General features: G+C 36.8%; 1 protein-coding gene across 1 annotated transcript; it reads right to left on the minus strand.

Annotated features, from left to right (window-relative positions):
* Nucleotides 1-19,477: 19,477 nt before the first annotated feature.
* Nucleotides 19,478-20,495, minus strand: LOC143658038 (zinc finger protein 42 homolog). Its single transcript, XM_077130409.1, has one exon. It carries the CDS (start codon nucleotides 20,493-20,495, stop codon nucleotides 19,584-19,586), a length of 912 nt encoding a protein of 303 aa, XP_076986524.1. The 3' UTR covers nucleotides 19,478-19,583.
* Nucleotides 20,496-23,309: the final 2,814 nt, after the last annotated feature.

Consider the following 23,309-nt stretch of genomic DNA (forward strand, 5'->3'; position numbering starts at 1 on the left):
GCCATTACTATGCTTTGACCACTATAGCTTTATGGTAAGTTTTAAGTTAGGAAGTATTAGGCCTCCCACTTTGCTTTTTTTTTTTTAGAACATCTTTAGTATTCAGGGTCTCCATTTTCAAATAAATTTGATAACCAGCTTTTCCAAGTTTTCAAAGTGGGTGGGACTTTGATTAGTAGTGCATTGACTCTGTAGATCAATTTGTGTAAAATTGTCATCCTGATGACATTCAACCTTCCTATCCATGAGTATGGAATGTCTTTCCATTAATTTAGGACATTTTTTATTTCTATTAGCTACACATTTTAGTTCTCTGTGTACAAGTCATTGGCATCTCTAGTTAGGCTTATTTTTACATACCTGATGCTTTGGGCCGCTATTTTGAATGGATTTTTCCCTTAATTGTCTCCTCAGGTAAGTTATTACTTGCACATAGAACCACTTCTGTCTTTTGTACATAGATCTGTATTCTGTCACTTTGCTCAATTTGTTTATTAGCTTAAGTAGTTTTGTCATAGATTTCTCGGGGTTTTCCAACTATAGGATCATGTCATCTGCAAATAATGGAAGTTTTACTTCTTCCTTCCTATTTGGGTGCCTTTTATTTATTTCTCCTGTCTATCACTCCAGCTAGGACTTCTAGTATAATGTTGAATAACAGTGGTGACAATGGACACGATTATCACATTCCCAATCTCAGGGAGAATGCTTTCAATCTCTCACCATTATGTTTGATGCTGGCTGTAGATTTTTCATATTTGCCCTTTATGATATTGAAGAATTTCCTTTGAGTTCTATCTTTTGAAGTATTTTTATCAAGAAACAATGCTGAATTTTGCTGAATGCTTTATCAGCATCAACTGATATGATCATGTGATTTCTTCCCTTTTAATTTATTAAGGTGTTTACATTGTTTTATTTTCTTGTGTTGAACTGCCCCTGCATTCCTGGTTTAAACCCCACTTGGTTGTAATGTATAATTATTTTAATGTGTCATTGGATTCTATTTGCCAGTATGTTGTTGAGAATTTTTGCATCTATGTTCGTTAGGCAGATTGGTCTGTAGTTTTTCTTTCTTGTGGCATCTTTATCTGGTTTTGGTATTACAGTGATACTACCTTCATAAAATGAATTAAGCAGTATTCCTTTATTCTGCAATTATTTGGAAGATTTTTGATCAGGATTTGTGTTAGCTCTTTTCGGAATGTTTGATAAAATTCCCCCATGAAACCATCTGGTCCTGGGTTTTTCTTTGTGGGAAGATTTTTTATGACTGAATCTCTTTACTTGTAATTGGTTTGTTGAAATCTTCTGTTTCTTCTCAAGTCAGTATAGGTAATTTGTGTGTTTCTAAGAATTTGTCCATCTCATCTCATTCATCTAGCTTGCTGGCATATAGTTGTCCATAGTATCCTCTTAAGATTTTTATTGAATGTATTTTTTTTTTTTTTTGCATGCTGTATGGCAGGGTCACATTTCATTATTTTTCCATGTGAGTATCCCATTATTGCAGCACCATTTGTTGAATTTTTGTTTGCTTGTTTGTTTGTTTTTTTGTTTGTTTGTTTCTGCTTGTTTGTTTGGGTTTTTTTGAGAAGCCCATGGACCAGGAATCTAACCTGGGTTTCCCACACAGCAGGTGAGAATTCTACCACTGTACTACCCTTGCACACCCCCTTATGATTTTTAAATTTCTTCAGGATCTATGGTAACATCCCTCCTCTCGTTTCTGATTTTGTTCATTTGCATACTCTCTTGTTCTTTCTCAGTCTAGGGGTTCCATGAATTTTATTATTTTTCTCAAAGAACCAACTTTGGGTTTTGTAATTCTTTCCATTATTTTTTCCCCTCCAGTTCATTTATTTCTGCTTTAATCTTTATTATTTCTCTTCTTTTATTTGCTTTGGGGTTAGTTTTCTCTTTTTTCTCTAATTTTCCAAGTGGGCAGTGAAGCCCTCAATTTGTGCTCATTCTTGTTTTTTAATGTAGGCATTTGGGCAAAAAATTTCCCTCTCAGCACTAGCTTTGCTGCATCCCATATGCTCTGATATGTAGTATTCTCATTATCATTCGTCTCCAAATATGTACCAGTTTCTCTGGCAATTTCTTCTTCGACCCACTGATTATAAGGGTGTGATGTTTAGTTCTCACATATTTGCGAAAGCTCTGGTTCTTTGGTGATTATTAATTTCCACCTTCATCCTGCTGTGGTCAGAAAAAGTGCTTTGGATAATTTCAATCTTATTAGATTTATGAAGACTTATTTTGTGTCTCAGCATATGATCTTTCCTGAAGACCATTCCATGTTCAGTAGAGAAGAATGTATATCCTAGTGTTTGGGGGTGTAATGATCTATATATGTCTATTAGGTCTAATTAATTTATCTCACTGTTTAAGTTCTCTATTTCCTTCTTGATCCTCTGTCTGGTTGTTTTATCTATAGCGGAGAGTGGTGTATTGAGATCTGCCACTATTATTGTTGAAACGTCTATCACTTCCTTCAGTTTTGCCAGTTTGCCTCATGTACTTTTGAGCTTCTTGATGCTTCCAATCAAGGATTGTTATTTTCTCTTGCTGTATTGTACCTTTTATTAATATGTACTGTCCTTCTTTGTTTCCTATGATGTCTTTACATTTACAGTGTAGCTTATCTGGATGTTAGTATGGCCACTCCTGCTTTCTTTTGGTTACACTTTGCATAGAACATCTTTTCTATCCTTTCCCTTTCAATCAATTTGTGCTGGGGTCTAAGATGCATCTATTGTAAACAGCATATAGATGGATTATATCTTTAATCTATTCTACCAATCTGTATCATTTAATTGATGAATTTAGCCTCTTAATTGTCAAAGTTATTACTATAAAAGCAGTTCTTGAATCTACCATCTTATCCTTTAGTTTTTATTTGTCAGATGTATATATTCTTGGCACTCCTTACTTCTGTGCCCTCTCCAGACTTCCCTCTCCTGTCCTTTTTTTTTTTCAGCTGACAGGACTTTCTTTACTATTTCTTGTAAGGCAGGTCTCTTTCTGACTAGTTCTCTCAATCTTTGTCTTTGAAGGTTTTTATCTTTCCCTCAATTTCGAAGGACAACTTGGCTGGTTAAAGAATTCTTGGCTGGAACCCTTTTCCTTCAGGACCTTAAATATAGCTTACAATTGCCTTCTTGCCTCCATGGTGCCTTTTGAGCAGCCTAAATTCAGTCTTATATCTTCCCTTGTATGCAGTAGATCATTTTTCTTGTCTTGCTTTTAGGACTTTCTGCTTCTCTTCAACATTTAACTCTGATTAGTATGAGTTTTGGAATAGGTCTATTTGGATTTATTCTATTTGGAGTTCATTGGGCCTCTTTGATTTGCATATTTATGTATTTTATCAGGGTTCAGAAGTTTTTCCCCAATTATATCTTTAACCACGCTTCCCAGCCCTGTACTCTTCTCTTCTCCTTTTGGGACACCAATGATTCTATTTGTGTGCCTTTTTTGTCCATCATTTCCTTAAAATCCAGTTCCATTTTTCCATCCTTCTTGCCATTTGTTCTTTTATGTACTCTAATTCAATTATTCTGTCTTCTAGCTCACTTAGGCTTCCTTCTGCTTCTTCAAATCTGCTACAGTCTGTCTCTAGTATATTTAGAATTTGGTTTACTGTATCTCTCATCTCTGTGAGATCTGCCATTTTTCTATTTAATTTTTCAAATTCTTCTTTATGCTCTTCTAATGCCTTTCTGATAGCCTTTATTTCTTTATAAATATCCTGAAATAGTTCTGTATTCTATGCCCCCCAGATACTTTTATTTGGTCACTTGTCTGGGCCATTTCTGCCCAGATCTTATCATGCTTTGAGGTTTTCTTTCGTGTTTAGGGCATTTGATTATCTTAGCAAGGTTATTTTGCAAATTGGTTTCCTTCATTCATCTAAAGTTTGTATTTACTTGGTTTTGCTTTGAAGGTTCTCTTTTATACTTGGTTTGTCAGTAAAGACCCCACCAACCCCCCCCACCACCACCAAACCAAGGCTTGGATCTCATGTAGGGGGTACAGTTCTACTTGAGCATCTATTAAAAGCTATGCAACTGTGCACAGGTAGTTCAGTGGCAGAATGTTTGCCTGCTCTGTGGGAGAGCCAGGCTCAAATCCCAGTCCATGTACCCCAAAATAATAATAATAATTATTATTATCATTATCGTTATTATTATTATAAAATAAAATACAAACATTAAAAAAACCCTCAGCAATAGTAAACCCTGAAGTCAAAAGGAGACACTCCAACATATATTGGAATGAACTCAGATTGGTGCCCACAGAAGGGAGGGAAAGTAAAAAATAATAGTAATAAAAATAAAAAATAAGAAATCAATGAAAATATAAATTCATAATATTTATAGAAATAAAAATTAAAAATAATAATTCTAATAAAAATATAGAAAAGGCATATTAAAAAAAAACCTAGGCAGATAGGGAGTCTGCAAGACTGAACTTAACACTTCTTTCCAGCAGGTGGCAATCCTGAGGCACCTCTTCCACTCAGGCCCACCCCTCCATGACTTGTGGCAGATGATTGGGAAGATGGTGTGCATGGTGGAGGGCTGCTCCCTGTACAGGACTGCTGAGTGGTTGGTCTGGTGTGGTGGACTATGGAGCCAGTTGCAGCACTGGGGGGAGGGAGTACGGCTGATCACAGCACCCTCCACCCAGCATGTCTTCAGTTCATTGCACCTGACAGGATTGCTATTCATGGTGCCTGGCTGGGCGACACCTGGGGGCGTGACTTTCCACAGTGGATAGCTATGCATGCCTCCGGGTTCCCCAGGAACACTGCTGGCTACAGAGCCTCGCAGAGAGGTTTCCCCAGTCAGCAGTTAGGGCAGTCTGGCGCAGAGGGATGGCCAATCTCCTTGGATCCACACTTCCCCATGAGCTGCTCCCTACCCTCAGTGGAGGTCATGCCTGATCAGACACACCCTGCTTTCCTCATCCCAATCTCCCCATCTCTCTCCTCCCATAAAATGCTGAAGACCCTCTTCAATCACTCACCCCTCTCTGCAGTCTTGTATTGCAGTCTTGGTCAGTTTTTTCCAATTCTCTATCCTCTTCCATGGAGCAGATATGAATCCCACCTACCCTACTCCACCATCTTCCAGGAAGTCCTTTTTTCCTTTTTTAAACTTTTAATTTTGAAATGCTTTCAAATTTATAGGAGAGCTACAAAAATAACATAAAACCATACAGAGAACTCCAGTACACCCCTACCCTCTGAGATACCCAGATCCACCAATTTTAGCGTTTTGCCATATTTGTCATCATCATTTTTTCTATCTATCATGTATCTAATCATCAACCCAATCTGATTGAGTGTAGGTTGTATACATCATGCTCTTTGAATACTCAATACTGACATATACATTTCCTACATAACCACCAAAAGTGTAATTATCAAGTTCAAAAATATCAACTTCGATATAAAGCTTACAGTGTATATTACAATTTTTGCACATATCCCAATAATGTCCCTCTATTAGTCAGCGTCCTCTAGGGGAACAGAACTGACAAGAAATATATGTAAATATTATGACATTTTTATAAGAATTATCTCACACAACTGTAGGGATAGGCCATTTCAAAAGGTAGACCACAAGCTGGGAATTCTGATGAAGGATTTCAATGAATTCCCCAGGCAAAGCTGGCTGGCTGAAGCTAAGATGAGACTTCTCTCTTCTAACTGCTGAAAACATCACTTCTTTTAAAACCTTCAACTGATCGGATAGATTTCTCTCATTGTTGAAGGCAATCTCCTTAGTTGATTGTAGATCAGTGATAGATGCAATTAAATTACTGATGATGTAAGTTCACTAGATATCCTCACAGTAACAATCAGGTCAATGTTTGCTTGACCAAACAACGGGAAACTGTAAGGTGGCCAAGTTGGCACACGAACTTAACCAGCACAGTCCCTTTGGGTCTTTTCTCCTTCCTTGCTGGATCCCCTTCAGGATCATGTATTGCATTTAATTGTCATTGTCACTTAAATCGCTTTATCTTTTTTAAAAATTGTGGTAACATATATACTTAAATAAATATTAACTGTCCGCGACTTCTCGCTCAGCGTCAAGCCCCCGGTCGGCGGGTGAGACAATGAGGAGAGACAGAGAGATGCAGACAAATCCGCGCTGGTGAGAAACACAGATCCAAGACACGTAGCAGTTGTAAGCACAGACCTTTACTGGAGTTAAGCTTGCATTCTCTGTTACAGGTTCCGCGCGGGACAGAATACCCCGCGGGGGAACAACCTCTATGCGGCCGTCAGGTACGGCTCCCTATGGGTCGTCTCCACCCACCCTGTCCGGGTAACCTCTTATATACTGTGCCCAAACCCAATAGGTTAGTGCCACGTATACAGAGGTGATTGGAAGATAGGGTTGGTGGGCGCGTACGTCATACGCGGAAACAGGATGCGGGCGCCATCTTGACTCACTCGATGGGCGGGGGGAACTCTAGAGCAGGCTGCAGCGCGACCACTAGGCCTGACCTGGGAGGCGGCTCTCCACAATTAACTTTCCCACCTCAACCACTCCCAAGCATACCACTGAATGGGATTAATCACATTCAAATATTGTGATACCCTCATCTTTCACATACCACTTTCCATTATTAAAACTTTCACATCTCCATTATGCATTAACACCCATTATGCATTAACTCCTCATTTTCCCTGACACACACCCCTGGCCACCTAAACTTTAATTTCTGTCTCTGTGAGTTTGCATATTATCTGATATTTACTTTGTAGCTACCATTGGGCTTAAATTCAACATCCTAAAACTGTAACGACCTTGTTAGCTCTGATACCATCTTAAGTTCAATAGTATTCACAAACTACGTTCCTATATTCCTCCATCTTCCCACCTTTATGTCACTATTATCACAAATTGCATGCTTATATATTATGAGTCCCCTCAAACTAATTTATCATTACATTTTGTGCATTTGCTTTTTTAAACCCATAGGAAATAAAAAGTTGGGTTAAAACCCAAAAATGCAATAGTACTAGCATTTATATTTACCTATGTTGTTACCTCATTGGATATCTCTATTTCATCATGGAACTTTCATCTATTATTCATTTTTCTTTCCCTTAAAGGTGAAGAATTCTCTTTAGCATATTTTTTAAGGCCAGTCTAGTGGTGAGTTTTTGTTTATCTGAGAAGTCTTAATCTTTCCCTCATTTTTGAAAGAGAGTCTTCCCAAATACAGACTTCTTGGTTGGTGCGTTCTTGCGTTCAGCACTTTTATTATGTCATCACACTGCTTTTTTTGCCTCTTATTCGTTTCCAATGAGAAACCAGCACTTAATCTTATGAAGGTTTCCTTGTGACTTTCAGAATTCTCTCTTTATCTTTAGCATTTGACAGTTTGATTAGAATATTCCATTGCATGGATCTGTTTGGATTTATCCTGTTTGGAATTCATTGAGAATCTTGGATGTGTATATTCATGCTTTCATTAAATTTTGGAAGTTCTCAGCAATTATTTCTTTGAATATTCTCTCTACCCCTTTCTTTCTTCTCCTTCTGGGACTCCCACAATGCATATTTTGGTACACTTGATGGTATCCCATAGGTTCCGTAGGCGCTGTTAACTTTTCTTCATTCTTTCTTTCTTCTATTCCTCAGACTGAATGATTTCAATGGTCTTAACTTCAAGTTCTCTAATTCTTCTGCTAGCTCCAATGTATTGTTAAGTACCTATAGGGAGTTTTAAATTTCTGTGATTGTGGCCTTCAGCTCTGTTAGTTTCCTTTTCACAATTTCTCTCTGTTGATACTCTCTTCGTGTTTTGTATCATTTTCCTTTAGTTGAAACCTGGCCATTCTGCGATTTTAATGTGTTATCTCTGGAAGTTAGAGAAAGGGAAAGAGAAAACACCTTCCCAGGGCTTTTCATATTGTCTTGTGTGAATGCTCTCCTTCAGGGTTTATCAAACCAATGAGTTTAGAAATAACTCCAGGCCACAGTTTAGAGGCCTCCCTGATCCTTTCTGTGCATGTGTCTGTTTTGTCTTGGGCATATGCATGGCCCATTTACTTATTTCTGAATGCCCCTCCCTTCCCAAGAAACAGTTTATTCACAGTCCAGTCACTGCACTGTATGTCCCTTAGCCAGAAATCTCTTGCCCCAGGCAGCACGACCAGACCACTCTCCCACAGCATCCCATAGCTTCCTACAGATTTCCATGAGCTGCTTTCAACATACAGGCAAGTTCTGGGATGGTGAATCCCTCAGGCTACCACCAGCCAGTTTGGGCCACACATGCCTATTCCCCATAAGTGCATACCAGTTACTCTGCGCCCTCTGGAATCAGGACCAGGGACCTTCACTGGGAGCATGGGCCAGCTCCATGATGAACTAGCAGGGGGGAGAGGTGGGGCCAGCCAGAGCGCCAGAAGATCCTAGCACTTTTTAAGTACCCTTCTTGATTTGGCACACACCCTGTTTCCATAGTCCTTTACTGTTTTTCTGGAGTTTTGAGAAAGATGTTTCTGACAGTTCTTGCTGATGATTCAAAGCTTGAGTTGGGATATGGAGACCTGAAGGGCTCTCATGTCACCATTTCATGCAAAGGAATTTTGCATGGGAAGCTGTGTGTAATCTAATTTTCTCCAGCCCTGAGTGCACACAAGATAGCCCTCAAGGATGGCTGCTGTTCCTGACTACACATGAACTATTCTTGGAGGTCCTTAAAAGGGCCTGGAATTCTGTACTACCTAGGTTGGTAACAAGTTGTTGGAATGTGGATTTTAGCATTCAGATAACCATATTTGTATTCAGAGTGGGGCTGGAAAAGTGAGATTGAACTCCAATTTTGTGTAAAATCTGGCCCCGTTGGGCCTCTGGGATCTCTCCTTCTCTTTGACAATTCAGTTTGAGCTTCATGAGGTAAGGTATTGTTACAAAGTAATCAGATGACTTGCTGTTTGCTTGTAAGCCAATTTTTTTTCTTTTACTTCTTTTAGAAAGCAATCAGATGAGTGAGGTAAGTCATGCAAGTTCAGGGTTGGATTACTTGTTTATTTTAAATTTTGACATTTTGTCATCATGCATTTTTGCATCAATTTTGGGGTTTTAAAAATATCACATCATATTATTCATCTTGATTACTGAGGTTTTGTCAGCACCTCTCTTAAATTGTGTACCTGAGGAAAACACTTTACTCACCCCACCCTAGCCCCAGCTTAGTAACTAGAATGCGTTTATCAAACGTTTGTTTTAACTTGTACAATATAGTTTTCTTGGTGGGAGATATGAACCTAGAAATGCTAGAAAGCCATTCCTCCTTGGGATGAGAACCAAATGGCAAATTGTGCTCTGAGATGGATTTTATTTTTGAAAATCTTCAAAAGATGTTTGAAACAAAGTCTGGTTAATTAATGTAGGTAATCAAGCTGAATAAATTTTGTAAAAGTAAATATTATAAAGATTTGTTAATGTTATGAAGAAGCTCTAAGGTTAATTTCAAAGAAATAACCTAAAGAATTTTTTATAGGAATATCACTAAATAACATGTGATGTCTAAAGTTACCACTCTGATATTCCATTTGTATAGTTAATGTTGAAGGCATGTTTGCTCAAAGGACCTAATTACTTAGTTTCATACCATATATTTTTGATGAACTAAATTTGAACCTGTATAGTTCACATTATTCTAATGAAAAACATATATTTTTTAAATAAGTGAATCTGCTTATTATGTTGATCTTGAACTGGAAATACGTGTTCCTTGGAAGATAAAGTCTGGCCCATGTTTTTTTCCATTCGCTGCTCCTTTTGTTTAAAAATAATTTTCCACAAGGTTCTGTCTTAGATCATTATATCATAGCCATATGCCTTAATGTTCTTGACATGTCTGTTTTTGAGCACTTGTTAAATTTTGAGGTTGTAATATCTTTTTGACAGAATACAGCTGAGAATTTCTGCAATATTTACTTCAAGAAAGCTAATCCTTCTTGGTTCTATTGATATCTGCTAGAAAACCACAGTTGTGTCCCCGTGACTTCCACACACGGTAATACCAGCCCTCCAAACTGGCGTATGTTCTCGTTTCTCTGGGGTAAATCTAGTTATGCGGTTATTGGGTCATGTGATAACTTACTGTTTATAAGAAGCTGCCAAACTTTTTTTCAAAATAAGCTGTACCATTTTTCATTCCCACCAGAAATAGATGAAAGTTCTAATGGCTCCAGATGCTTGCCATCACTTTGTATGGCCTGTTTTTCTTTGAAATCTTTGTCATTCTATTATGTTGGCAGTAGTACCTCATTATGATTTTAATTTGCATTTGCCTTGCTACAGAGATATGAGAATTTTGTTACTCAAGAAAACTGAGTAATAGAGTTGGAGATTGAACTAGGGTAATATTTTAAACCTTTTGAATTTGATTGTTCTGAGATTAATTACCACATTATTCATGAAGTACATGAAGTACACAGTTATTAACAGGAAAATAAATTTAGTTTGCACTTCATGGGTAGAGGTTTATTAAGAGGTTTATTACTTAAGAAGATAAATGTTACATATCTTAATTTCTTTGAAGTCAATTCTGTAATTTAAAGTTTCAAACCACAACAAGTATTTACTTGGTTAGTGGTTTTGTTTTCTAAGAAATAGTAAGTTGGAACTAATATACACCTACTGGCTATATTTTTATAATGAGTAGCAATTTATAGGCAATATTATGGGCTCCAAATATTAATTTTATTCTGGTTTTCATAAAAATAATTGTAGAATTTTTTATTAACTATTATTTTTCTTTTAGTAGTCAAAGCTATTCTTTTGTGATTTTAAATGTGCTCGGCTTGAAGGATATACTGACTGCCTAGAAATTTAGCTGTTCTCACACTTCAAAACACTTTAAATAAATGGTAAGTGCTTTTCAAAATACTCTTTGGTGCATATTTTGATGGCTTGGGACTAGTCATAAGTTACATGCCCATGTCAAGTGCAGGTATGGTGTAGCATTATTATCAACTATTTTGATAAATGATGCAATTTACTGTTCTCTCCTGGTTTTTTTTTATGGTATTACACTGCCATGTAGAGTACTTGAGCTATTTTATTTTTTCTGGTGGAGGAATTGACAATTTAGAGTACAGTACATATACATAAAGTTGAAGAGACTTTGCTATATACTTATTGATACAGAGTTGATATATAATTTTTGATATTCTGATTCCCCAAATTCTTTTTTGCCCCAATTATAGAGACAGATAAGGTGAATATATTTTTTTCACCTGAGTTTGCACATATTAACAGCATTTCATTATGCTTATGTTGACTATAGCTCCGCATATTCCAAGTTGATAGTTGTAAAAAATATCAAATAAAGAAAAATGAATGGTAGCAATAAATCCATTATTTTCATTATCTTATGAGAAAATGGTGGTGTTCCATTAAGGTGCAACTCCAAGAATAGACTGTACAAGGTTGGTGGCCACACACTGTCACTGGTTCATGAAGAAACAGAAATTGAGAGCACATATTTTGAAACTTTTAAAAACAATTTGATGTGTCCATGATTTCCAAATATGGCAATATGGAAATACTGGTCCATGATGATAGACTGATCTCTCCTTACAAATGCTTTGGAAAACACTAACCCAAATAAATCCTTGACTTCGAAATATGACTTTTATTGGGTGCTTACTATGAGTCAGACACTAAGCTAAACATGTTACATTGTATCTCATTTATACTCCACAATATTCCTATCAGGTGCCCCAGTTAGACATATTTTACAAAAGAGAAAATCAAAGGACAAAGAAGAGGCTTACCCAAGGTCACATAGATAATAGGTATACAATAAGACAGCTGTAAGTTGCTTAATATTAAATTGATCATTCTTTGACAATAGTCCAGGCTGCAAAGGCAACTACTTGAGAGTAAATAATGTATTTGTACTGTAGAACTTTTTGAGAGACATGATGCCTCTGGCTTGGAATGGATGAATAAATAATCGACCTGGATAAATCACAGCTTCCCTATTTCAAGAATGAAAAGATTCTTACTCTGCCTGAAAGAGAACACTTCAAATATATGTTGTCTTATTATAGGAAGAACATAAAGTTCAAGTGACCAGAGGGGTGACTCCTTGTTTGCCAGTCCTACTCCTTCTTTTTTCCCTTGGGTTCTCCAATAGCAAGCACTATTGTCACTTCTCTGACCTTTCACATCTTGTGTCCTTTTGTGGGTTCTTTATAAAACTAAGGATATTTAGTGGTATTTGCAATTGTCAAAGGTTAATAACAAATAACATAGTGAGGTGGTAATGGTGAAAGCAAAGAGTGGAGACTTGAGGAAAGGTGACAGTGACCACAGATTAGGAGATATTAGCACAGCTAATGGGGTACCTGTCTCTATTGGGGTGTGGCCCACATATCAATGTTGTTACACCTAGCATCCATTTTTTGTCCTTGTCCAAACTAAAGCCATTCTTAGCCCTTCTTCAAGCTCACTAAATAATCTCTTTGTACCAAAGTATCAGTCAATCAGTCAGTCTGGTTCACTCAAGGAGATGGCGGAAGGAGTTTACTTTGCACACTCTCAGTAGGTAATTATTTGAAAAGGCCTCAAAAGACCTATAGCTTCTCTGAAATCTTTTTTTCCAGGTTCAGGTCTCTGTCCTTCGTTATTGCTTACCTTCTTCCCACTTGTCTTTGCCTCTCAGCATCTTCTGGACCCCTCAAACTTCCCCCTTTCTTAAAATTTTAGGCCATTGGAGTTTAGAATGTAAAATTTTGTTTACACTCAAAAACCAAAAGATCCGGTAGATACTAAGACCTTCTAAATGTTTGAGAATAGCAACCACAACAATAACAATTATTGATGTTCTGTAGCTTCTGTTCTCAAGTGAGAGGACCTATTAAACCCAATGTTCTTTTCCCTACACATTCTGACTCCACATTTTAAACAATTCTCTTCTTACTGGGAGAAAGGAGAGTTAAGTTATGACCATTAATTGGCCTCAGGGTTAAGCAGATCAAAATTTGAGTCTTGATTTCAGAACTTTCTTTGTGACCTCAAAAATCTGACTTTACATTTCTGAACTTCAGTTTTTGTTGTTATTGTTGCTTATTTATTTTTATCAATAAAAGAGCCCATACTGCACAAGTTTATTGCAAGTATTAAATGCTATACTGTGGATAAAATATTTGGTACAGTGCTTGCCGTAATGGAATTTTGAAATAAATGGCAGTCTGCTGTCTATATAGTTTGAGATTAAATGTTAGGACCAGAGAGAAAATTTACCTATGTGATTCTCTGGCTTGACACAATCCCACAACAATAAACCTGACTACATGACAGAATGACTATGATATAGTAGAATTAAATGAAATTTTAGTGTCAGACTGAATTGGGCTCAAATCTTAGTCTTAATACTTTGTGGTTTATGTAATCTCAGGCATATTCCCTAACCTGTCGGATCTTCTGTTACCTCATCTGTAAAAGTGAGAATAATGATCTGTTTAAGAGAGTTATGGACTAGTGACAGACATATAAGAAAGAGCATTATAAATACTGATTTCCTTCTCTAGGCTTCATTTTTCCCTCAACAGTTAAAATGGGTTTGGTGGATCACTTCCTTGTCTCTATGAAATCTAATGATTTTTAGAATTACTCTATGATTTTGATGATGATGATGATGATGATTTTCATTGTAAGTTTTTCCTAGATTCTCTATTTTGTTACTCTGAGTTATTCATGCTTTTCTATGCTAATACCATATTGATTTGATCACTATGGCTTCATATATTCTTCAGTTATTCTTTTATTATCTTCCCTGATTATTCATTATTTGAATATTAATGTTAATTACTCCAATTTATTTCTGTAAAAATCCTAATGGGATTCTAAGTGGAAGTGCATTGAATTCATACATTAACTTTTAAAGATTTGACTTCTTGTACTGTTAGAACTTCCCATACTAGAACATGGCATGACTCTCTATTTTTTTAGATCTTTTTTATAATTTTGAATGTGATTTTATAGTCATTTTCATATAGGTTCTTTCTTGACAAATAACATCCAAATTTCTTAAGAAATGCCAGATTCTTACCAAAGTCATTTTTGTTGATGTTGTTGCCTACCATTTGCTAGAGCCTTAACCATGTACTTGGCTTGATATTGGGTAATGCAAAATTATGTCGTTTTGGGTAAGAACATCCCAGAAATGAGCTTCACCAACTCTGACGTTTCCTTGCAAAGCCCATTTTCTTTCTGATGTTTATCGCTAATATTTTGCCCTTATTGCAAAAAAACAGAGATAATGCTTTAAAAAATACAAAGAACAGATAGCCTCCAGTGAAAACCAATCCACAAGGATACTCCTACTGGCTATTCTGATGGGATAGAAAAATACTGTTATAGGCCACCCCTTCTCACACTGACTATTCTTACTACATTACCAGATTTTGGTTCCGTGGATGCTGGTCTGTCCTCAGATCTGTTCTCCAATCCTGCTGTACTTTCTGGCTATATTTACCTCTGGGCACTGGTTAATATTTGTTTCCTTGATGACTACATCTTGGATACTGACTTGGTCTTCTTGGACTCAGCATTTCCCCTTCTCTTTGAGTCTGGGTAGTCATGTGATAACTTTGACCAATAGAACATGGCATATATGACTTTTTCTGGGCCAGGCCTTAGGAGGTTTTATACCTTGTGCTTTAACATTCTTGGGATCCAAATTCCAGGTAATGAAACTCAGGCTAGGCTACTGATTGGTTAGAAGCCATGCAGAGGAGAGAGGCCCAGCCTGTTCCCAGCCATTCCACCCATCCAAGCAGAAAGATACAACACTACCCATCCCTGGCTGCACTCCTAGCTTAATGCAGCCACACGAATAACCTCAATTGACCCCACATGGACAAAAGAACTATCCCACTGAACCTAGCCAGTGCATAGAACTGGAAGAAATATGAAATTTTATATACTTAATTTGAGTTTTTTGTTATGCAGCATTAGATGACTGAGAAAGTAAGCATCAGTGGGAATCATAAGATGAAAACAAGCCCATGGTCAAGTTATTCCAACCAAAACTTTTTTATAAAGGTAAGAATTATTTTGTGGGGCATAAGGGGTAGAAATGAACAAATGAACAATTAAATAAGTAAGCATGGTTATATAAAGAAATGATATTCAAGTGATGGACGAGAACAGCTATCCCTTTATAAAGGTCTGTGAATTTCCTAATATTTTTCTATAGCCAATATGTACCTATATCAGAATAAGGTGGTAATTATTTTAGAATTTTTTGTATGGTAAAAATATCATTGAGGGGATATTAAATACCATAATTTTTTATTTTATGACTTCTTAATACTCCCAGCCTTCTGGCCTATAGCAGCCCTGCATCTTGTTTCTGATTTTTAGATTCTAATTGGCTTTGGGACTGAAAATTTAATGAGTGAAGATTTGATACATACGGTGGATTGTATCGTGTATCACAGTTTGGGCACACTCTTGCTCTTAGTCCACATTCTGGTGAGTGTGGACCCATTGTAGATAAGATCTCCCGAAGATACTGCTTCAGTTAAGGTGTGGACCAACTGAATCAGGTTGGGCTTTTCTTTTTTTTAAGAAAAAACATGTGTAAAATACAGGGTTCCCAGATACCACCCTATTTTAACACTTGCATTAGTGTGGGACATTTGTTACAACTGATGACAGCACATTTTTATAATTGTAGTCCATGGTTTATCTTAGGTTCACTATTCAGTCCCATAGATTTTAACCTTTGAAATCTATAACATATATATAACTTAAGATTTCACCTTTTAACCACATTTGAATATATAATTCAGTGCTGTTAATTATGTTCACAATGTTGTCCAACAATCATCACCATCCATTAACAAAACCCTATCATCCCAACAGATACATAATTTAATCATTGGTTCCGTATTCCCTGTCCCAACTCCATCCCCTGATAACCCATATTCTAGATTCCAATTCAATAAGTTTGCTTATTCTAAATGTTTCATATCGGTGAGATAATACAATATTTGTCTTTTGGTGTCTGGCTTATTTCACTCACTCAACATGATGTCTTCAAGGTTCATCCATGTTGTCTCATGTGTCATAAATTCACTCCTTTTTATGGCTGTACAATATTCCATTGTGTGTACATATCACATTTTGTTTATCTACTCATCGGTGGATGGACACCTGGGTTACTTCCATCTTTTTGAAATTATGAATAATGCTGCTATATATATCAGTGTGAAAATATCCATGTAAAAAATAACTGTGCTTTCAGTTCTTTTGGGAATATATCTAGATGTGGGATTGCCAGGCTGTTCTAGTTTGCTAGCTGCTGGAATGCAACACGCCAGAGACAGATTGGCTTTTAATAAAAGGGGATTTATTTCATTAGTTCTTCAGAGGAAAGGCAGCTAACTTTCAAGTGAGGTTCTTTCTTACATGGGAAGGCACAGGGTGGTCTCTTCTGGCCTTTTCTCCAAGCCTCTGGGTTCCAGCAACTTTCCCTGGGGTGATTTCTTTCTGCATCACCAAAGGCCTGGGCTGAGCTGCGAGTGCTGAGATGAGGTATGCTGAGCTGCTTGGGCTGTGCTACGTTGAGCTCCCTCATTTAAGCAAAAGTCAATTAAATCAGACATCATTCATTGCAGCAAGCACTCCTCCTAGCTGACTGCAGATGTAATCAGCAACAGATGAGGATCATGTACCATTGGCTCATGTCCACAGCAACAGAACTAGGTGCCTTCACCTGGTCAAGTTGACAACTGAATCTAGCTACCACATGTCCACCCCTTGTCAACTTGGCAACTACGTGCATCACCTTAAACAATATTAAGTTGCAAACAATTCTCTTTTTTTTTTTTATTAATTAACAGAAAAAAAAAAAAGAAATTAACCCAACATTTAGAAATCATACCATTCTACATATGCAATCAGTAATTCTTAACATCATCACATAGATGCATGATCATCGCTTCTTAGTACATTTGCATCGGTTTAGAAGAACTAGCGACACACCAGACAAAGATATAGAATGTTAATATAGATAAAAGAAATAAAAGTAAAAATAATAGTAAAAAAACAAACAAACAACAACAACAAAAACCTATAGCTCAGATGCAGCTTCATTCAGTGTTTTAACATGATTACTTTACAATTAGGTATTATTGTGCTGTCCATTTTTGAGTTTTTGTATCTAGTCCTGTTGCACAGCCTGTATCTCTTCAGCTCCAATTACCCATTATCTTACCTTGTTTCTACCTCCTGCTGGACTCTGTTACCAATGACATATTCCAAGTTTATTCTCGAATGTCCGTTCACATCAGTGGGACCATACAGTATTTGTCCTTTAGTTTTTGGCTGGACTCACTCAGCATAATGTTCTCTAGGTCCATCCATGTTATTACATGCTTCATAAGTTTATCCTGTCTTAAAGCTGCATAGTATTCCATCGTATGTATATACCACAGTTTGTTTAGCCACTCGTCTGTTGATGGACATTTTGGCTGTTTCCATCTCTTTGCAATTGTAAATAATGCTGCTATAAACATTGGTGTGCAAATGTCCGTTTGTGTCTTTGCCCTTAAGTCCTTTGAGTAGATACCCAGCAATGGTATTGCTGGGTGGTATGGCAATTCTATATTCAGCTTTTTGAGGAACTGCCAAACTGCTTTCCACAGTGGTTGCACCATTTGACATTCCCACCAACAGTGGATAAGTGTGCCTCTTTCTCTGCATCTTCTCCAGCACTTGTCATTTTCTGTTTTGTTGATAATGGCCATTCTGGTGGGTGTGAGATGATATCTCATTGTGGTTTTGATTTGCATTTCTCTAATGGCCAGGGACATTGAGCATCTCTTCATGTGCCTCTTGGCCATCCGTATTTCCTCTTCTGGTTAGTGTCTGTTCAAGTCTTTTTCCCATTTTTTAATTGGGTTGGCTGTTTTTTTGTTGTTGAGTTGAACAATCTCTTTATAAATTCTGGATACTAGACCTTTATCTGATATGTCATTTCCAAATATTATTTTCCATTGTGTAGGCTGTCTTTCTACTTTCTTGATGAAGTTCTTTGATGCACAAAAGTGTTTAATTTTGAGGAGCTCCCATTTATTTCTTTCCTTCTTCAATGCTCTTGCTTTAGGTTTAAGGTCCATAAAACCGCCTCCAATTGTAAGTTTCGTAAGATATCTTCCTACATTTTCCTCTAACTGTTTTATGGTCTTAGACCTAATGTTTAGATCTTTGATCCATTTTGAATTAACTTTTGTATAGGGTGTGAGATATGGGTCTTCTTTCATTCTTTTGCATATGGATATCCAGTTCTCTAGGCACCATTTATTGAAGAGACTGCTCTGTCCCAGGTGAGTTGGCTTGACTGCCTTATCAAAGATCAAATGTCCATAGATGAGAGGGTCTATATCTGAACACTCTATTCTATTCCATTGGTCGATATATCTATCTTTATGCCAATACCATGCTGTTTTGACCACTGTGGCTTCATAATATGCCTTAAAGTCAGGCAGCGTAAGACCTCCAGCTTCGTTTTTTTTCCTCAAGATGTTTTTAGCAATTCGGGGCACCCTGCCCTTCCAGATAAATTTGCTTATTGGTTTTTCTATTTCTGAAAAATAAGTTGTTGGGATTTTGATTGGTATTGCATTGAATCTGTAAATCAATTTAGGTAGGATTGACATCTTAACTATATTTAGTCTTCCAATCCATGAACACGGTATGCCCTTCCATCTATTTAGGTCTTCTGTGATTTCTTTTAGCAGTTTTTTGTAGTTTTCTTTATATAGGTTTTTTGTCTCTTTAGTTAAATTTATTCCTAGGTATTTTATTCTTTTAATTGCAATTGTAAATGGGATTTGTTTCTTGATTTCCCCCTCAGCTTGTTCATTAGTAGTGTATAGAAATGCTACAGATTTTTGAATGTTGATCTTGTAACCTACTACTTTGCTGTACTCATTTATTAGCTCTAGTAGTTTTGTTGTGGATTTTTCCAGGTTTTCGATGTATAGTATCATATCGTCTGCAAACAGTGATAGTTTTACTTCTTCCTTTCCAATTTTGATGCCTTCTATTTCTTTTTTTTTTTTTTTGAAATGTGTAAATACTCCTTTATTGAGAATTTGCTTTTAATATCGAGGATTATCACATGTAACTTAAGTATATTCCTAAAAACTACAAGCTAAACAATTAGAAACTATAAGATAAAAAATCAGAAATCACTTTCATATTTTTAGTATGTGAAAAGAAATAGAATTTCCAATAATGTACATAAATTAGGTATTATCCTTTGAAATAAATTTATCACTGACCTTCCCTTTGGGAGCACACTTTAGATTACAACGTTCTTAAAATGGTATCACAAAGTATTAGAAGAGCATGTTAGTAACATTAACAACAATAAAAAAAAGTTCCCATGGGGTTGTAGTATTGATTTTAAAATTCTTTCCTAGGCACAATAATCCAAGTGGCATATTTACCCCTCATCATTCTTCTGTTAAGCTGCTTATCCTATTTGAGGATTATATTCCATCTTCTTCATTAATTCTTTTTGGTCTTCGAATGAATTAACATGTGAGCTTTCAGGTTGCTTAACTGAATAAACCTCATGTTGCATTTTTGAAAAGGGCACACGAACAGCTTCTCCCCAGTGTGGATCTGTACATGTGTACGCAGATTGAAATCCAGGGAAAAGCGTTTTCTGCACCCTTCAAAAGTGCACTGAAAAGTCTTCTCTCCAGTATGAACCAGAAAATGTCTTTTTAGTTTTGAGCTCTCGTAGAAGCCTTTCCCACATTCTGCACACACGTGATCTCGGGGACCATGAACGAGGAGATGTCTCCTCAGGGAATCTTTACCCCTCAACTTTTTTGTGCATCCACTATGAGGACAAATGATTGTTTCTGGAGCATCCTCTTCTTCATTTTGTTTTGGCTTCTTTCTAGCAAATTCTGCTAGCTGTTTAGGATCTGATAAGTCAACACCAGGTATTCCTCCAGGAGGAAGCTTCTTGCCCGTCAGGTACTCAGAATACTTAAGAAGTGGCTTCTTTCCAACAATCGGATGAAGAAGCTCTTGGTTTGCCTTTTTTCCCATGAATCTGGAGGAACTTTGAGGAAGTGAGCTATCTTCAAAAACCTGTACAGAAAGCTCTTGTTCTGCTGCTGCTTTCTGGTATTCAAAGGACTTAAGATAAAATGAGTTCTCTTCTATCAAAGGTTGAGAAAATTCACCTCTTATTATGCATTCTAAGTAACAGTCAGGAAAGGAATCCTTTCCCACACTTAGATATCTGTCCTCAGAGTATACATCTTCATCATCTATGGTGCCCATTGTGTTGGCAGGCTCCATTTTTACCTGCTGAGCTTGACTTGGTCTGACCTCACTGAGGGCCTTTCCATGCAGACTTTGACAGCAGCTTGTCTTGGCCCTTTTCTTCATTTTCTGATTCATGTTGCTCTGAACGCTTACTCCTTGAGGGCTAGCACCAGGATCCATCAATCACTTCCAGGTATACTGATCTGGGTAAGTTGCCTTCAGCAAGTACCTGCTGCTAGGCTGAAAGCTCTAGGAGGGCAAGGAATTCTTCTCTTCGTTCACCAAATATCCCAGCACTCAGCACATTTGCCCAGGCTACCACGATGCCCACTCTTCTTTTCTATTCCATTTCGCGAAGAGGCAATCCTTGTATTTCTTTTTCTTGTCTAATTGCTCTGGTTAGAACCTCCAACACAATGTTGAATAATAGTGGTGATAATGGACATCCTTGTCTTGTTCCTGAGCTTAGGGGGAAAGTTTTCAAATTTCCCCATTGAGGATGATATTAGCTGTGGGTTTTTCATATATTCCCTCTATCATTTTAAGGAAGTTCCCTTGAATTCCTATCTTTTGAAGTGTTTTCAACAGGAAAGGATGTTGAATCTTGTCAAATGCCTTCTCTGCATCAATTGAGATGATCATGTGATTTTTCTGCTTTGATTTGTTGATGTGGTGTATTACATTAATTGATTTTCTTATGTTGAACCATCCTTGCATACCTGGGATGAATCCTACTTGGTCATGATGTATAATTCTTTTAATGTGTTGTTGGATACGATTTGCTAGAATTTTATTGAGGATTTTTGCATCTATATTCATTAGAGAGATTGGTCTGTAGTTTCCTTTTTTTGTAATATCTTTGCCTGGTTTTGGTATGAGGGTGATGTTGGCTTCATAGAATGAATTAGGTAGTTTTCCCTCCACTTCGATTTTTTTGAAGAGTTTGAGGAGAGTTGGTACTAATTCTTTCTGGAATGTTTGATAGAATTCAGATGTGAAGCCGTCTGGTCCTGGACTTTTCTTTTTAGGAAGCTTTTGAATGACTAATTCAATTTCTTTACTTGTGATTGGTTTGTTGAGGTCATCTATTTCTTCTTGAGTCAAAGTTGGTTGGTCATGTCTTTCCAGGAACCCGTCCATTTCATCTAAATTGTTGTATTTATTAGCGTAAAGTTGTTCATAGTATCCTGTTATTACCTCCTTTATTTCTGTGAGGTCAGTAGTTATGTCTCCTCTTCCATTTCTGATCTTATTTATTTGCATCCTCTCTCTTCTTTTTGTCAATCTTGCTAAGGGCCCATCAATCTTATGATTTTCTCATAGAAACAACTTCTGGTCTTATTGATTTTCTCTATTGTTTTCATGTTTTCAATTTCATTTATTTCTGCTCTAATCTTTGTTATTTCTTTCCTTTTGCTTGCTTTGGGATTAGTTTGCTGTTCTTTCTCCAGTTCTTCCAAGTGGACAGTTAATTCCTGCATTTTTGCCTTTTCTTCTTTTCTGATATAGGCATTTAGGGCAATAAATTTCCCTCTTAGCACTGCCTTTGCTGCGTCCCATAAGTTTTGATATGTTGTGTTTTCATTTTCATTCACCTCTAAGTATTTACTAATTTCTCTTGCAATTTCTTCTTTGACCCACTTGTTGTTTAAGAGTGTGTTGTTGAGCCTCCACGTATTTGTGAATTTTCTGGCACTCCACCTATTATTGATTTCCAACTTCATTCCTTTATGATCCGAGAAAGTGTTGTGTATGATTTCAATCTTTTTTAATTTGTTAAGACTTGCTTTGTGACCCAGCATATGGTCTATCTTTGAGAATGATCCATGAGCACTTGAAAAAAAGGTGTATCCTGCTGTTGTGGGATGTAATGTCCTATAAATGTCTGTTAAGTCTAGCTCATTTATAGTAATATTCAGATTCTCTATTTCTTTATTGATCCTCTGTCTAGATGTTCTGTCCATTGATGAGAGTGGTGAATTGAAGTCTCCAACTATTATGGCATATGAGTCTATTTCCCTTTTCAGTGTTTGCAGTGTATTCCTCACGTATTTTGGGGCATTCTGGTTTGGTGCATAAATATTTATGATTGTTATGTCTTCTTGTTTAATTGTTCCTTTTATTAGTAGATAGTGTCCTTCTTTGTCTCTTTTAACTGTTTTACATTTGAAGTCTAATTTGTTGGATATTAGTATAGCCACTCCTGCTCTTTTCTGGTTGTTATTTGCATGAAATATCTTTTCCCACCCTTTCACTTTCAACCTATATTTATCTTTGGGTCTAAGATGTGTTTCCTGTATACAGCATATAGAAGGATCCTGTTTTTTAATCCATTCTGCCAATCTATGTCTTTTGATTGGGGAATTCAGTCCATTAACATTTAGAGTTATTACTGTTTGGATAATATTTTCCTCTACCATTTTGCCTTTTGTATTATATATATCATATCTGACTTTCCTTCTTTCTACACTCTTCTCCATACCTCTCTCTTCTGTCTTTTCATATCTGACTCTAGTGCTCCCTTTAGTATTTCTTGCAGAGCTGGTCTCTTGGTCACAAATTCTCTCAGTGACTTTTTGTCTGAGAATGTTTTAATTTCTCCCTCATTTTTGAAGGACAATTTTGCTGGATATAGGAGTCTTGGTTGGCAGTTTTTCTCTTTTAGTAATTTAAATATAGCATCCCACTGTCTTCTAGCCTCCATGGTTTCTGCTGAGAAATCTACACATAGTCTTATTGGGTTTCCCTTGTATATGATGGATTGTTTTTCTCTTGCTGCTTTCAAGATCCTCTCTTTCTCTTTGAGCTCTGACATTCTAACTAGTAAGTATCTTGGAGAATGCCTATTTGGGTCTAATCTCTTTGGGGTGCGCTGAACTTCTTGGATCTATAATTTTAGGTCTTTCATAAGAGTTGGGAAATTTTCAGTGATAATTTCTTCCATTAGTT

Source organism: Tamandua tetradactyla, chromosome 15, assembly GCF_023851605.1.
Source record: "Tamandua tetradactyla isolate mTamTet1 chromosome 15, mTamTet1.pri, whole genome shotgun sequence".
NCBI classification, from domain to species: domain Eukaryota; kingdom Metazoa; phylum Chordata; class Mammalia; order Pilosa; family Myrmecophagidae; genus Tamandua; species Tamandua tetradactyla.